The sequence below is a fragment of the Lepidochelys kempii genome, chromosome 1 (assembly GCF_965140265.1).
Source record: "Lepidochelys kempii isolate rLepKem1 chromosome 1, rLepKem1.hap2, whole genome shotgun sequence".
Lineage (NCBI taxonomy): Eukaryota > Metazoa > Chordata > Testudines > Cheloniidae > Lepidochelys > Lepidochelys kempii.
Window position 1 is genome coordinate 233,667,398 of NC_133256.1, and position 15,458 is coordinate 233,682,855.

The 15,458-nt window shown below is 37.9% G+C and overlaps 2 protein-coding genes across 2 annotated transcripts in view; one reads left to right on the plus strand and one right to left on the minus strand.

Moving 5' to 3' along the window:
• Window positions 1–459: 459 nt before the first annotated feature.
• On the minus strand, window positions 460–15,334 carry GOLT1B (golgi transport 1B). The gene is made up of 5 exons (XM_073318483.1): window positions 15,152–15,334; window positions 10,649–10,740; window positions 7,999–8,177; window positions 4,830–4,911; window positions 460–3,145 (listed from the first exon to the last, which is right to left on the minus strand). The coding sequence occupies exons 1-5, from the start codon at window positions 15,174–15,176 to the stop codon at window positions 3,107–3,109; spliced, it is 417 nt and encodes a 138-aa protein (XP_073174584.1). The 5' UTR covers window positions 15,177–15,334; the 3' UTR covers window positions 460–3,106.
• The window catches only part of RECQL (RecQ like helicase), a 36,714-nt gene continuing 35,928 nt past the window's right edge, over window positions 14,673–15,458 (plus strand). The window contains exon 1 of the mRNA XM_073318422.1: window positions 14,673–14,836. The gene's annotated coding sequence lies outside the window, so the exon portion shown is untranslated. The remainder of the gene's footprint in view (window positions 14,837–15,458) is intronic.

The window sequence follows — 15,458 nt, forward strand, 5'->3', positions numbered from 1 at the left end:
CTTATAAAAATTGTGTAAATAATTTATAATTTTATAAAAATTATAAAAATTAGGTTAAATACTAAGATGATATTTACAGTAGCAATGGGGATGCCTACCTAATAAATGCTTGTCTGACAGATTTAATACAAAAAAAAAGAGACAAGGTGGGTGAAGTAATATCTTTCCAGTCACACAGAGCTTTGTGTAGCTCAAAAGCTTGTCTCTTTCACCAACAGATGTTGGTCCAATAAAAGATATTGCCTCGCCCATATTGTCTCTCCAATATCCTGGGACCAACACGGGCTACAACAATGTTCCAAAGATCCAATACAAGCCACTCATACCAGACTCCATATGCTCCACTATGCAATCCAACATCACAGATAATAACTGCACTGTCTCTCTTCCTGCAAGCAAAATGGTATAGAATATTTTCTTCCAAGATGTGGCGGTTAAAAAATAAGACTACATGAACAATTAATAGAAAAAAGTACTCATTTATTCAAGGTATGACAAGTGTATTTACAGTATTCATCTGCTCAGGACAGATCTGTTAGTGAGCCTTAACGCAGCAATTATAAATTACATTTAAAAGAGGAAATGCTCCAAATATGTTTCTGTTACAGAAGATACATTTTTGCAATGACAGAAACACTTAAGGCTAAGGAGTAGTTTTGACTTCTTCCCCACCACTTACAGGTACTTGGCAAAACTGATGTTTGTCTTTGAGACTATGTTACCTTGAGGGATACAGACTGCAAAATGCTACACACAATGTTGTCCCCTCTCAGTTGAGTAGTACATTTGTCAATCTCATTCCTGACAAAAAATGAGCACCACTTATGCTGACACTTGACGTAAAACAGTGAATTCAAGTAGAAGTGAGGTGAATTGCAGACCTCTGTATTTCACCGAAGGGCTGAGAGATCATGGAACAGCAAGACATTGTCACATCTTAAAGATTCTGTCCCAAAGTTCTTGTGGAAGAAGGTACTTGGCATAAATTTATCAAGCAATTTGCTTCCAAAAAGGGCTACAAAACACAGTCATGTGGTACAATCCAGCGTTTGCACTTTAGATTACCTATTAGAAAACAAGAGTAAAGACCGCAGCATTTTCCCACATCTATTGTAAATGAAGTACATTGTCTGATTTTAAAAAAAATGTTTTTGATACCCATGATGCAGACTAGTATTTCAAGCCCATTTGGTTGTTCAGAAAGTAAATTATTTAACTAGTGTTAGAAAGCTGTTGCTTGAAACAGAACAGATAACAGGGGCAATTAAAATTGATTCTTCTCTTGAGGTAGGAGCCACAAGTCATATTTAGTCCTGTTTAAAACCCAACCCACAACCAGGTTCTTTCATTATTAAAATTAAAAAGCCATAATACGCACTGACTAAACTTAAAAGATGTACTGGGCTACCAGGTTATCGCCCTATTCATTTTGTTCCCAAAGTGTTTTGCATTTTACCTTCCACCATCTTGTTCCCCAGAAGAAAACAAAGTAAATGGGGAAATTTAGAAAATAGTCCATGGTGATTTATACGTCTGCAACTGGAAAACCCACCACATATACAAAGATGTTTTTAAACTACTTCCAAAAATGTATACTTTGTATGTGATGGCTTGTCCCACCTTAAAAACATTATAAAAAATTAGTTTGGTATTTTCTAACTTTGCAAAAGAATCACTTATTAGATTGATGAGACTATAGCTACTTGAGTCAAAAAATTCTGAGAAACTGCTAAAGTCAATGTTTGGACAGATACAAGTTACTTGCTGATGACTTTCAGTGAAAAATACTATGAATCTAGATTTATTGGAATGCATGTTATACATCCCAACAAAATTAGAAAAATCACTACTCGCACTTTAAATGCAATCTTCATTTACCTCAATTCAAGCCAAAGAAAATTATAGTCCAGATCAGATACATGCTCTATAGTTGCCTAATTGCTTTCCTGATTGATGGGATAAATAATTTAAAAATGATGGAAATCAAGCAGCAACTAAGTCATATAGACAGACACTCGGACTGGCATTTGTTTTTCAGTTAATTTGTTAAATTCAATTTTCCAGAAACTCTCACACACAGAGTTTAAAGTTTTCATTTTATTACTGTAAAAATATGATTTGTAACTTGTAGTCCTATGGCAAAAAGAAGCCTGGGCTTCCAACTATTTGAAAACATGTTTCATATTTAAATAGGGTATATTTCACAGGGTTTGTGTGAAACCAAATGCATTATTTCATGAACTAAACAGGATATGCAAAAGTTTATTCAATAATAAAGAGCTACATCCTCATCTTGATGTGCACACAACATGAGTCAAGGAGGAAAAAAAATCCAAAGGCGTGTAAGTCAGTTTCAAGAGTTCCCAGCTAAACTGTACAACTTCTGAACCAATTGCAACTTTTAGACCGAAGTTAGTAAAGATTGACCTTTTGCATATTCCAAAACTGAAGGCAAATCCAATCAACTTACATTTGGCTATGAAACACGAAGAGGACAATGAAGTTTTATTTTAGCCACATATTTACAAAAATGTTTACAGTAGAAGTGTAGAGGGGTTTCCTTTGTTGTTACAGATACTTAAAAATGACTGTCCATCTTAACTTTTATGCAAGAAAGACATCTTTTGTTAAACAGGTAATATTTTTTGCCTGCTCCCCCACCCTTTTTTTTTTTGGGATGTGGCAGGTGGTGGGTTGGGTAGGTAGAAGAAGAACACCTTAAAAATAAAGACCTGTTTACTTTACCAAACCTTCAAAATAAGGAGGTAAAGTACAGGCACCATTAGTTCCATGAGGGTTCATTATGTTTAGAATATTTTCCAAAAGCATCAAAAACAGTCTTGAACAGTTGTGGCATGGGTTATCCCATGACTTTCACCTCTTCGGTTTACTTCCCAAATTCTTGGAGTAGCTTGTCTCAGAAGCATGCTTGCTGAGCTTCTTGTCTAATGATGTATTTTGTAGACTATACATTTTAAATTAAACTTTTATGTAAAGAACATTACAAGCTTTTCCTTTGTACACAATTTAATCTTTGTGCTGATATTCTTCAAAAGCTTTATAAATAATACAATAAATTTAGAACCAGCCTTCTGCCCACTTGTCATTATACCATGTTGTTGCTTTCTCCAGCTTTATCTACAAGCTGTGGGAGAGAAGAGACAAAAAAATCATTCTTTAAGTTACCTGCACATGTTTATGCATGTACATTCAAAGTGCTCTCTCAGAACTATAAATTAGTACTTGTGCGCATTTAGTAGGTGACTGAAAATGATTATAGTCAAATAGTACTCACCAAGGTCTCATGAGAGATTTATAAATTTGTAGACATTAAAAATATCTTACAGTGCAATTTGTGTTTCTGCATGATATGTTTTTCATGGATATTAACAGTGCAACATGAAGATGCAACAGAATGAAAACATAAATTAGAAAAATGCAGGTAACACTGCTAGCTTAATGGCCAAAATAAAATAACAATTAACTAAAAGAAAGAAATATCAGCCACTCATGCATTAACAGACCAAATAAGATATTTCAACTGACCATTACTGTGGATTCTCTTCTGAGCCTACGTAGGCTTTGAATAAAACATTAACAATTATCTTTTTAAACAGGATTTAATCCAATTAAGATCAATTTATATATATAGGTAAGATCAATTGCTGAGTGGAACATTCAATTGATCATGGATTACAAGCCAGACCTTGGCCTGGAACTGTTAGACTACAACATTCAAACAGATGAATTTGAACTTTAAAATGAATCAATCTTTGCAAACTGGACTTTGTATGTCTTAGTTGTACAGCTTCTGAATTTTACAATGTATGTATTAAACAGTAGCTTTCAAGACTAAGGTTAAAACACTTACAATTACAAATTTCCAAATATAAAGAGACGTATGCACAGTACAAATCCTAGGTTACCCTCTCTCGCGTGCTATTTGCCTCTCTTCTATTCCCTGGCTATTTCGTTAAAAGAATGACAAATGACATTTGAAAAAAAACAATCTTAGTAAATGGCAAAACTTATCCCAAGCATAGTGGACCTGAATAAGTATTAATTAAATGATTATGTATCACATGAAAGTTTATGGATCCAACAACGTTTTCACTTTACCATATAGTAAAAAATAATATATCTAGTCTATTTCCTTATTATACATGCATTAGCATAGACAAGGCTCTACTTCCAGCCATCAACATGCTACATCACGATTGTTCTTCTGGCATTATGAATTAACCCAATGAATTATACCCACAGATCTCATTCAAAAAATTCATTTACTAATATGGTACCAAAGGACGTACACAAAGGATGCTGGTGCCTAGAGACAGCAACTAGGCATATTTATGACCCATCTTGAAGGTCTATGCTAGACTGAAAGAGAGCAATTTGAAATTACTCTGAGGCTTTTTTATGTTTAACTTACGCAAAATAAAGTAGATCAAACAAAAACCTAAGTCAGAATTAACACCGCCCCAACGTTATTTTTGACCCACTGGTGTACCCGAATAACGGAGTCTCAGATCATTGGCATTTGTAACATGCATATGTAATTCAAAACTTGAGTATAATGATGCAGGGATAATCAGCTATAAGTCTCTTTACTTTTGAGGCTTCAGTGGAAATTCATTTTATTTTAATCTCTTCTTTAGGATTGAATATGACTTGTATGGTGCAAGAACTGTACAAAAAGCATACACAGTAACCATTTATTGGTCTACGACTACATGCATAGTATTTCTGCATTATTATTTGCTAAATGTTCAACCACCATGGATTGAACAAAAAGATTCAAACTTAATGTTAAGTAGATGAATACTTACCGAGCTTATACCAGGTAAATTCAAGAGATATCCAAGGACTGGCACTCTTCTAATAAAACCAACCACCACAGGAAAGAAACCCCTTTAAACAAAAAGATTCTGAAGTTACATAGGTTCAACATGATGTGATATTATTCTCACATATTAGATTGGACGAAAAAATGAGTTATTTGAAATGAGATTGCATTAAAAAAATTACTTGTAGCTTGTTAGTAGAAAATATGGGATCTCCTAATTCAGGAGGGGAGGGAGAGAAAGTAGTGGCAGGAAAAAATACAATATTCAAAAGCCCCTCCCCCTTAAACGTTTTGAAAATCTCACCCAATAGAGGTAGGATTTTATAAAGTACCTAAGTGAGTTAGGAGCATGTTGAGGTCACTAGGGCCTGCAATCCTAACAATGGGAGTACTTTTGAAAATCCCACCAATATTTAGTACATTTCACCAGTTACTTTTATGCCCAAATATAGGATTAAATTATTTCAGAAGCTGACACTATGGTACATTATGACAGATGCATGGGCTGATTCGATGTTTTAATGGAAAAGAAATTCTCTCACAATGTTTAAAGTTTTGAGAAACTTACCGACTAACCTGGGACTCATTGCAGATTACCAAATTTAACAAGCAAATAATTACAAAAACAAAGGCTGTACCATTAAAATACCATCTGTTCACTTATTTTGACAAACGTGTTTAACCTGTTTGATAGTTTATAGTATATCATTAATGTAGTGCAAATGCATTTTATAAAGTAATGAAGGCCTCAGTACAGCAGCTATTTATTAGACATTTTCTGAGAAGTAGGAGTACAGCTGTTTGAATAAATTATGCGATATACAGATTAGCTATGTGAGAACTTGTGAGATTCTACTGTAATTCCAAGGGGGACTACTAAAGCAAATTTGAAAAAGAAAGTTTACGTAAAAAGCTATGCATTTGACCAGTTATTTCCTGTGTTTCTTTTGCCATTTCAGACTGATGCGTGGGAGAGAGCTTATTCTTCCTATTTGATTCTGCAGCAGACACACCTATTTTTTGATACGGTACCCTGTTACGGAAGTCAGAGTGATATAACAAATGCAGCACCATAGTGGAGATGGGGTAAGAAATAGCACCATTTGTTTTAGAACAAATTTTAGATTTACCAAGTGTCAAGAAAAGAGTTAAATTAAAGTTTAGTGCCTTTACGCTCCAAAGTCTTTTAGGTTTGAAAGTAAGACTATGAGAGCTATTTAATGTCCCCTAGTTAATAAATAATCTAATTGTTCTCCTTTAAAAGATTGTGGTAGGACTCTGTGTAGCATTAATTTTAGCCACTTCATTATTTTGGAGATTGTTCTTTCATATATATTAAACTACTGTCGCACAGCAAGCACTGTTGAGACATGATGTACCACCACAGACAACATTTCAGATTTTTTTTTTTTTACAATGTCCTTTGCTGCTTTTAAAGCTTTCAAATGTTACCAAAGCAATTTTTCTAGCTTCAAAGTGGCTGATCAGAGATGCAAATAGCACATTAAAATAAACCATTTTAATACACTCAGTGAAATAATTCATATTATGATTAAGGCTACGATTTAGTCATGGTATTTTTAGTAAAACTCAAGGACAGGTCATGGGCAATAAACTGCCGAGGGCTGCGGCTGCTCCAGCCGGGGACTGCTGCCACTCCGGCCGGCTGGTTGGGAAGCGCTGCTGGGGCCAGCAGACCATGGCTGCACCGGCCAGCCAGGGACCACTGCCAGGGCCACAGAATCTGTGACAGACATGGTACCCTAATTATGATTCCCTAAAGATGCGATGAGGTACATATGCTTTTACAACTTTAAAACAAAATTTAAGAGTCAATTTACAAGTGACTAAAGCAAAACTGCCTCTTTGTTAACGTACTAATTACTGAAGGAAGTCTTAGACCAATGCATAACCATTTGCAAAACATGTAATACTTCGCAAGTTAAGGATGAAATAACTTGGGCCAACAAAAATGGGGAAGATCTAAGGATGGGACTTTTTAAAAGCATTCTGCTTTTGGCATAGCTCTCCTCCCACTGAAGTCAACAATAAAAATTCTATTGATTTTAGGAGGAGCAAAGGCAGGTCAATGTTGAGTGCTTTTGAAATTCCCAACCTAAGTGTTTAAATATAGGACTATAAATCCAACTTTAGTGAGTTAAAGATATTATGAGCCAAGTCACATTTCCTTTGACTTCCACAGCAACTGCATTAATTTTCACCTGCCACTGCAGCACCATAGTAAAAGCTTTAGTGACTACTATACTGCAATCATGAGACACATGACAATTTCAGTTAAATAGTTTTGATTTAATCAGAAGTTCAGGGTTAAATTCAAAAGGTCTATAGTGTCATCTATATGACATTTTCCTCTTTCCCTCCAAAAGATGGGGATTTCAGCAAGTCAGAAGTGATATGAAGAAAAATGATGAATGGCTTCTTATGGGAACGCTAGGCACAAGTACGAAACTTACTATAATTACATAATGATTTTTCAGATTTATATAACTCACTTTTGTTAACCATATAACAAAATGCTGCTCCATTTTAGTGATTATGCTAGGCATAAGCAGTATGAGACATAAGGTGACTGGGTAATGAAAACAAGTCTGTTTTAGTTTCTGTTTCTCATACACTAGCACAATACCAAGGTTGCAAACACTAGAAGGAAACGTTTAAATAAAATAAGTGCCCCCCCTAAAAAAAAAGAATATTGTGGTTTCTTTGGATTTAAACTCAGTTTTTACTGGGGGTGATGTTTAAATTAGACAAAGTCCACATTGTAGGCCCAAAGGATACTCCTTTAAAAAAAAAAATCCTTGCTTGGTGGAGGGGGCGGGGGGAAGAAGAGAGGGAGAGAGAAGAGTGTGAAATTGCCATGCGCAATTTTTCACACAAAAGAAACAGTGTAACAAATATCAAACAGATTTAGGCAATGTTGATTTTAAAGGTATCAAACTAGTACACATCCAGTTCCAGGTTGTTACAAATACAAATTAAGAATTTGTACAAATTATAAAAAGTGTCTTTAAAGATGAAATTGCAGTTTAGCAACTGTTGTGGAATCAGCAAATGCCGCCAAATTAGGAAAAACATTTCCTCCTAATAACAAAAAGATACCAATGAAGAACCCCATTTTAAAAAAGTCTTACCTGAATAAAAGGAAAAATCCATAAATTTCAAGGATCATTCCTATCAAGGGCCAACCAATGAGAACTATAAGCACGCCACCCAGGAAAAAGCCTGTTGCTTTCATTTTATGTTTTTGGAAGAAGAATCTAAATGTTCTTTCTAAACCAATAACAAAAGCCAAGCCAGCCACAAATAAAACCTGAAAGAGACAAGAGACAAATCCAACAATGAATGAGAGAATATATTCCAAATGGATTTAGGGTTTTATAAATATTTCAGAACCATTCTACAAAGCAGGAAATGTTATGATGTGGAAGTATTTACTTCAATCCCATTTCCTTCACCGTTTGTAAATTTGATACACAAAGCATCTACATTACAAATACAACCATGTCAGGAGTCTCTATGACAACAGTTATCTCCAAAAATTAAGGCATGTATTTTGTAATGTAGACGTGACCCTAATCATGTCCCTGACCAATGCTGAAGCCTTGGACTGTCTAGCACTTTTAGTGTACACAAGCCTTAGTAAGTGGCAGATCATATTTTGCTCTACTAACCTTGGCAGTGTTTCTTTAAGTCACTGACTCACCTTCCATAACTTGTATTTAGCTGTTGTGGGTCAACATAATGCATATGCATGATGTTTATAGATATTTAAGCACATTCATTATAATATAATGGGAAGAACTGAAGATAAAGTATCAGCCTTGATGCTCGTTGTTTTTCACTACAATCTCAGCTTTGATATTAGTTTATCAATCTATCACTATTATAGAATAAATGCTACTCACCTTGTTTGACCAAGCAGTTCCATTGACAATAGTTGACACTCAGCTATCAGTGTCTAATTATCTTTCTCTAATCACAACTGCCACCTGCCAGTCTGAGAACTAACCCTACTAGCTAGAGTGAAACCTACTTGTGCTGCAAAACTCTCAAAGCCACACCAGCTACATTTTAAAGGAATAACACACATGTACTATGGCACTTTTACTCTTCTCATATTGCTCTCTTGTTGCATCTTTTTCTCTTCCCGGTATCACTCATAATATCCTTACAGGAAAGGAAAAAATTGATCTTTTCTTGTGTTGTCTTCAGTACTGTTTGCTCTTTACTTTCTCTCTCTCTCTCTCTCTCTCTCCCACTTTATATCACTTTCCCTACACTGAGTTATTTACCTCCTACCCTATATTTTTGGTTTTTCCTTTTGTATTCCAAATATTTATTTTATGTATGTTTTGCAATATACAAATTCTCTTTCTTGATACCGTAGGGGTAGGGGCTTCTGCGATTATACCCACCTCCAAGTATATATTTTGGGACTTTCATTCAGTGAACAGCTTCCACATTTGCCCTGCTGTTGCTAGCTTCCACAAGCAGTAGCAACAGAGTGAAGAATTGTTCTGAATAGCAACAATTGAAAAACGACAATTCTCTAGTTAGTTTTCATCTCCTGCAGATGGACAAAGCTGTGAACAGCAGAAGCACTGGAAGTGTCATATTTAGAAAGGCAACATCACATCAGTTTATATTCAGTTAATGTGGGAAAGTTATCTACTGCAGAAGCAAGACATTTAATTTTTTAAGTGAAAAATAAAAACTGCAGAATATGAAGGCACTGACTAGTAAAAGTTCCTACTCACCACAGACAAGAGGTGAGTTTTTCAATTTATTATTAGCAATTTTCACTTAATTATACTTCTCTATCTCCAAAAAGTGTTAAGAGGCTAAATTTGTTAGTGTTTACAGAATATTAGGGTTCTTAGATGGAAATAAATATGCAAATTCTATTAAGTTATCTTACATACAGGACCGTAAAAAAGGTGTCAGAGGGTACATCTACACAGCATAGAAAATCCTGTGGCTGACCTGTGTCAGCAGACTCAGGCTCACAGGGCTCAGGATGCAGGGCTGTTTCATTGCTGTGTAGACTTCCTGGCTCGGGCTGCAGCCTGAGCTCTGGGACCCTCCCACCTCACAAGGTCCTATATATGCTCCAGTCCCAGCCTGGAAACCTACACAGCAATGAAACAGCCCCACAGGCCAGCCACGGGTTTTCTTTGCTGTGTAGACCTACACATGACAGTCAATCCGAGTAATCTAATCTATAGAATCTGTGAAACAAGCGGCAGCATGAGTCAGTCACAGTGAAGAAACTTAAGTCTGACTCAGTGGTACCATCTTTAGAGTGATGGGGGGATTGGTTTAACTTTCAGTGTCAGTGGAAGTTGAGCACTTAAGGCATTGAACATAATCTCTCTCTTATACCAGATTCTGCTTTAGTATAGCAGATTTAGATTATATCTCAGGGAAAAAAATTTTAACTGTAAGAACAGTAGGACAATAGAACAGACTCCCTTGGGAGGTCATGGAAGCTCCTTCAAAGGTTTTCAAAGGGAGGTTTTCAAAAGGAGGCTGGATAGCCATTTGTCTTGGATGATTTAGACACAACAAATTCTGCATCTTGGCAGGGATTAGACGAGATGACCCTTGCCCCTTCTAAACCTAGGGTTCTATGAGTCTATTTTCCAAGGCTCAGTTTCCATTTGATTAAAAAAAAATCTCAAAGGGGAACATTTAATACAAATGCATCATGTACTTAAAATACTCTATCCTTCCATGTCGAAACTATGTGTATAAACTAAAATGTGAACAGCAAACACTTACATTTCCAATAGCCAAAAGTGCTTTGTCAAAAAAGAGAATCATTCCAAAGAAAAGGAAAAACACACCAAAGCCCGTTAATCCCATTCCAATCTCTGCAATACAAAAAAATATTTAAAAAAGGTTAGTAAAAGAATATCACCGATGCATACAAATAAGAAAATTTATTTCACAAATTAAGAGTTGACATGAATAGGTTGCAAAAATTAATGTAAAATGTGGAAATATTTAGTTCCTCTTGATGTGGGGGGAAGTTAGGTAGAATTCGTTATGGCCATATTTAAATTGTTACAAGCATGGAAAATAAAGTAGGTCCTGCTTCAAGAAGTTTTCAGATAACAATTCATTTTAAAGCTTCCAATTTGTCATAAATATTGTGATTTTAACTAAGACTTCTTTGATGATGTGATTTATAAGAAGTGTATGAAGTGTACTGTATATTGTGCAATACGTCACTAAATTTGAAGTTACATATTGAAATAAAGTTCAGCATATACACACAATTGTGCATGTGTATATCGGAATTCTGTAGATGAAAACAAACACAGCTTTATCATTGATTTTGAGTGACCTGTTAGTAAATCAAAGTTTTTAAAATTATAGTTCTTTAGACATATGTTAGATTACACTGCAAGGTAAGTTTCAGTAGGGATGCCTGAAGATCAAACCTACAAGATTCTTCTCTGCATCAGTGATCAAGATCAAAACACAAATGGCTGCAAGTTTAGGCCTTTGGCCTCATTTAGATTGAGGTTTCTGTGAAGTTCTCCTACAGCTGCTTGAATAGCAGCAAAGCTCAACAGTCCGAGCACTAGTGTAAACTGGGTGACAATGTTTTAATCACAATTAGACACCTGCAGCTGGCCTGTGCCAGCTGACTCATTTGGGCTAAGGGGCTGTTTAATTGCAGCTTATATATTCTAGCACTTCCACTTACTAGCAATAGTAGAAGATTTCACAATGCCTCTGTGTAGCTATATCTACTCTGATAGCTTTTAACTTCCTTTCTTTTGTGAGCTCGTCTCTCAATATTGTTTAACACCATTTGATATCCAAATTATATTCTGTGGACTGACTTGTAACAGCACATATTTTTAAAATTTGCTTCAATTTTCATTTTGATTACGAACAGATTTCAGATCTACCAGTAATTAAATTTGCACTACTATTACAAGGACAAAATTATTACTTTAGATGTTCTGTTAAAAGATACTGTAAAAATCTACACCCTAATCTGATGTTCAAAATATATACACCCATATTTCACTATAAACTTAAACATATCAAAATCAATTAATGACTGAGGACTGTAATTGGAATCTGCCCTCTTCCCCAACTCCAGTCACACTAGCAAAGAGAAACATCATGGATGTCCTTATCAATTTGAATTCTGTAAAAGAGATGAAGCATGAACCGCTACCAGGAAGCAGGTCTTGAAAGATGTACCAGACACCTGCTAGACATCGGCCTGTGACTAGTATATTTAGACCTATGAGAGATGAATTCCTGAACATACTGCACAAGATGCAGTGACAATACCTTGGTGAGAGGACCAGACCAACCCGCAACGGCCATTGCAATTACTATCATTTTTTGTTTTTTAAGTAGATCAGAAGCAGGAAGTCTTCCTAACAATCAGTGGGACTACTGGACGATCTCGGTGCTAAAGGAGCAGTCAAGGAAGACAAGGCCCTTGTGGTGAAGTTAAATGAATTCTTTGCATCCGTTTTCACTGCAAAGGATGTGAGGAAGTATTCTCACACCTGAGCTATTCTTTTTAGGTGACAAATCTGAGGAACTGTCCCAAATTGAGGTTATCAACAAAGTTGGTTTTTGAACAAATTGATAAATTAAACCGTAATAATTTGCCAGGATGAGATGATATTCACCCAAGAGTTGTGCAATTTCATATCTGAGCGCCTTCAGAACTACTAACTACATAGTTAGTACTATGTAGTTAGTAGTTAGAACTACTATGTAACCTATGGCTTAAATCAACCTCTGTGCCAAATGACTAGAGGACAGCCGGAAGGCCAATTTAAAAAAAGTCTCCAGAGGCAATCCAGGCAATTACAGGCCAGTAAGACTGTTATTTTAATATCGGGCAAATTGTTTGAAACTACAGCAAAGAACAGAATTATCAGATACATAGGTGAACGTGATATGTTCGGGAAGAGTCAACACAGTTTTTGTAAAGGAAAATGAGGCCTCAGCAATTTTTGAAGATGTTAAAAATCATGTGAACAAGGGTGATCGAGAAGATATAGTGTCAAAGGCTTTCTGAAAGTCCAAGTCCAAGGTCCCTCACCAAAGGCTCTTAACCAAAGTAGACAGTCATGGGATAAGAGGGGAAGCCTTGTCATGGATCAATAACTGGTTAAAAGATAGGAAATAAAGGGTAGGAATAAATGGTAAATTTTCACAGTGGAGATCGGTAAATGGCAGGTTCCCCAAGGATCTGTACTGGGACCAGTGCTATTCAACATATTCATAAATGATCTGGAAAAAGGAATAAGCATTGAGGTGGCAAAGTTTACAGATGAGACAAAATTAGTTATGATAGTTAAGTCCAAAGCAAAGAGTTACAAAGGGATCTCACAAAACTGGGTGACTGGGTAACAAAATGGCAGAAGAAATTCAGTGTTGATAAGTGAAAAGTAATGCACATTGGAAAAGGTAATCCCAACGATACATACAAAATGATGGGGTCTGCATTAGCTTCCTTGAGTCATAGTAGATCTTGGAATCATTGTGAATAGTTCTGTGAAAACATCTGCTCAGTGTGTAGCAGCAGTCAAAAAAGATAATGCTAGGAACCATTAGGAAAGGGATAGATAATAAAATTGAAAATATCATAATGTGCCTATATAAATCCATAGTACGCCCACAACTTGAATACTGAGTGCAGTTCTGGTTGCCCCATCTCTAAAAAGATATATTAGAACTGGAAAAAGTACAGAGGGCAACAGAAATTATTAGGGGTATGAAAGAGCTTCCATATGAGAAGAGATTGAAAAGATTGGGACTGTTCAGCTTTGAAAAAAAATGACTATGGTGGATATGTCAGAGGTCTATAAAATCATGAATGATGTAGAGAGTGTGAATAAAGAAGTGTTATTTACCCCTTCGCATAACACAAGAACCAGGGGTCACTCAATGAAATTAATAGGCAGCAGATTTAAACAAACTTAAGGATGTACTTCTTCACACAATGCTTAGTCAACATGTGGAACTCGTTGCGAGAGGATATCGTGAAGGAAAAAACTAACTGGGCTAAAAAAAGAATAAGAAATTCATGGAAAATTTAATTAGCAGTAATTTAGTAATCAGCAGTTATTAGCAGCAATGGTCAGGGATGCAATCTCATGCTCTGGGTACCCCAAGCCTCTGAGTGCCAGATGTTGGGACTGGACAGAGGATGGATCACTTGATGACTGCCTTGTTCTGTTCATTCCCATTGAAGCATCTGTCATCGGCCACAGTTAGATTACAGGATACTGGGCTAGATGGGCCATTGATCTGACCCACTATGGCCGTTTTTATGTTCTTATGCAAATGTACGTTGTGCTTTACACTCACTTTAAAGGCTTTTTACGTTGCCAAAGCAGTGTAAAGAGCCTTAATGTAAAGAAAATCTGGCCCTCTGACTTCTGGTCTTAATAGATTCTGGTTTTGTTACCAAGATTGCTTCATGACATGCAGTTTGTTGGCTGATCAGATGTGTGCTACTTGTATAATTTTACTTGGGATGTTTGCAGCTCACTTCAGAAGTCGGAACCCCGTGCAATTTTTATTTCATTGCTTATAAACCTACCAGTTTTATTAAAGGATGTACCAGCAATTAGATACACTGCCTCAAAATTCAATCCTCCAAATTAACTGGGAATGGCTCCCACGTTTCATCACATGCAGGGTGGGGGAGTATGGCTGAGGCAACTTTTCCTTTTCGAACGAGAGGGGAACTAAGGCAGGGCTGGCTCGTCGAAAGGAGACGTTTGAAAACACACTGTAAACAGTGACACACAGAGCTCCCTGGACCCCTCGCTCCCAGGGCTGCTCGGACTTCAGTCCGTGTTTGGCGCATGAAGCTCGCCCAAGGGATCCCGGGTTTTGGAGAGGCCTCCCGGCGCACGTGTCCAGCGGGAGGGGAGGGTGACCAGACGAAGACGAACGGAAACGACCCTGGAGCCGGTAAGGCCCTTCCCCCCTCCCCCATCATCTCTTCAACTGCGCGCAGGAAGCGGCACGGGAGCGCGGCACAGACCCCGGCCCCAGGAACAAAGGAGCAGCGGCCAAGCGCGCTCGGTCTCGCCCCCGAACGCGACGCCACCGCCCGGGCAAGCGGCGTCCAGATCGTGCCGCTCAACAGCCGCCCCCCCCCACCCCGGGAGCTCCCTGCCAGAGTCCCCCTCCCCCCCCCCCGACGCCAGCACCCCCCAGCAACCAACCGCCCCTCAGGAGCCCCCGCGCGGAGCCCCGCAGCCGCCGGGCCGGGCCGACGCTTACTCTGGGTGTCGGTGAGGGAGATCATGGTGGCGGCGAGGCCGGCGGCGGCGGCAGCAGCAGGGAACGGAGCGGGGGGAGGTGGCTGGAAGCAGCGGCAGAAGCGGCCGCCACGTCTTCCGGAAACACGCAGCCCCCCGCACCGCTCTTACCCGGCACCGCCCATTGGCGGAAGGCGGGCCAATCCACGCCCGCTTTATTCGCTTCCCGCCCACCACCCGTCGCAAGTACGGCGGCTCAGCCGGACCAATCCTAGCGGAGCGCGCTCTGTGATTGGTCGGGAGGGGCCGGAGCCGGCTGCGGAAGTTGC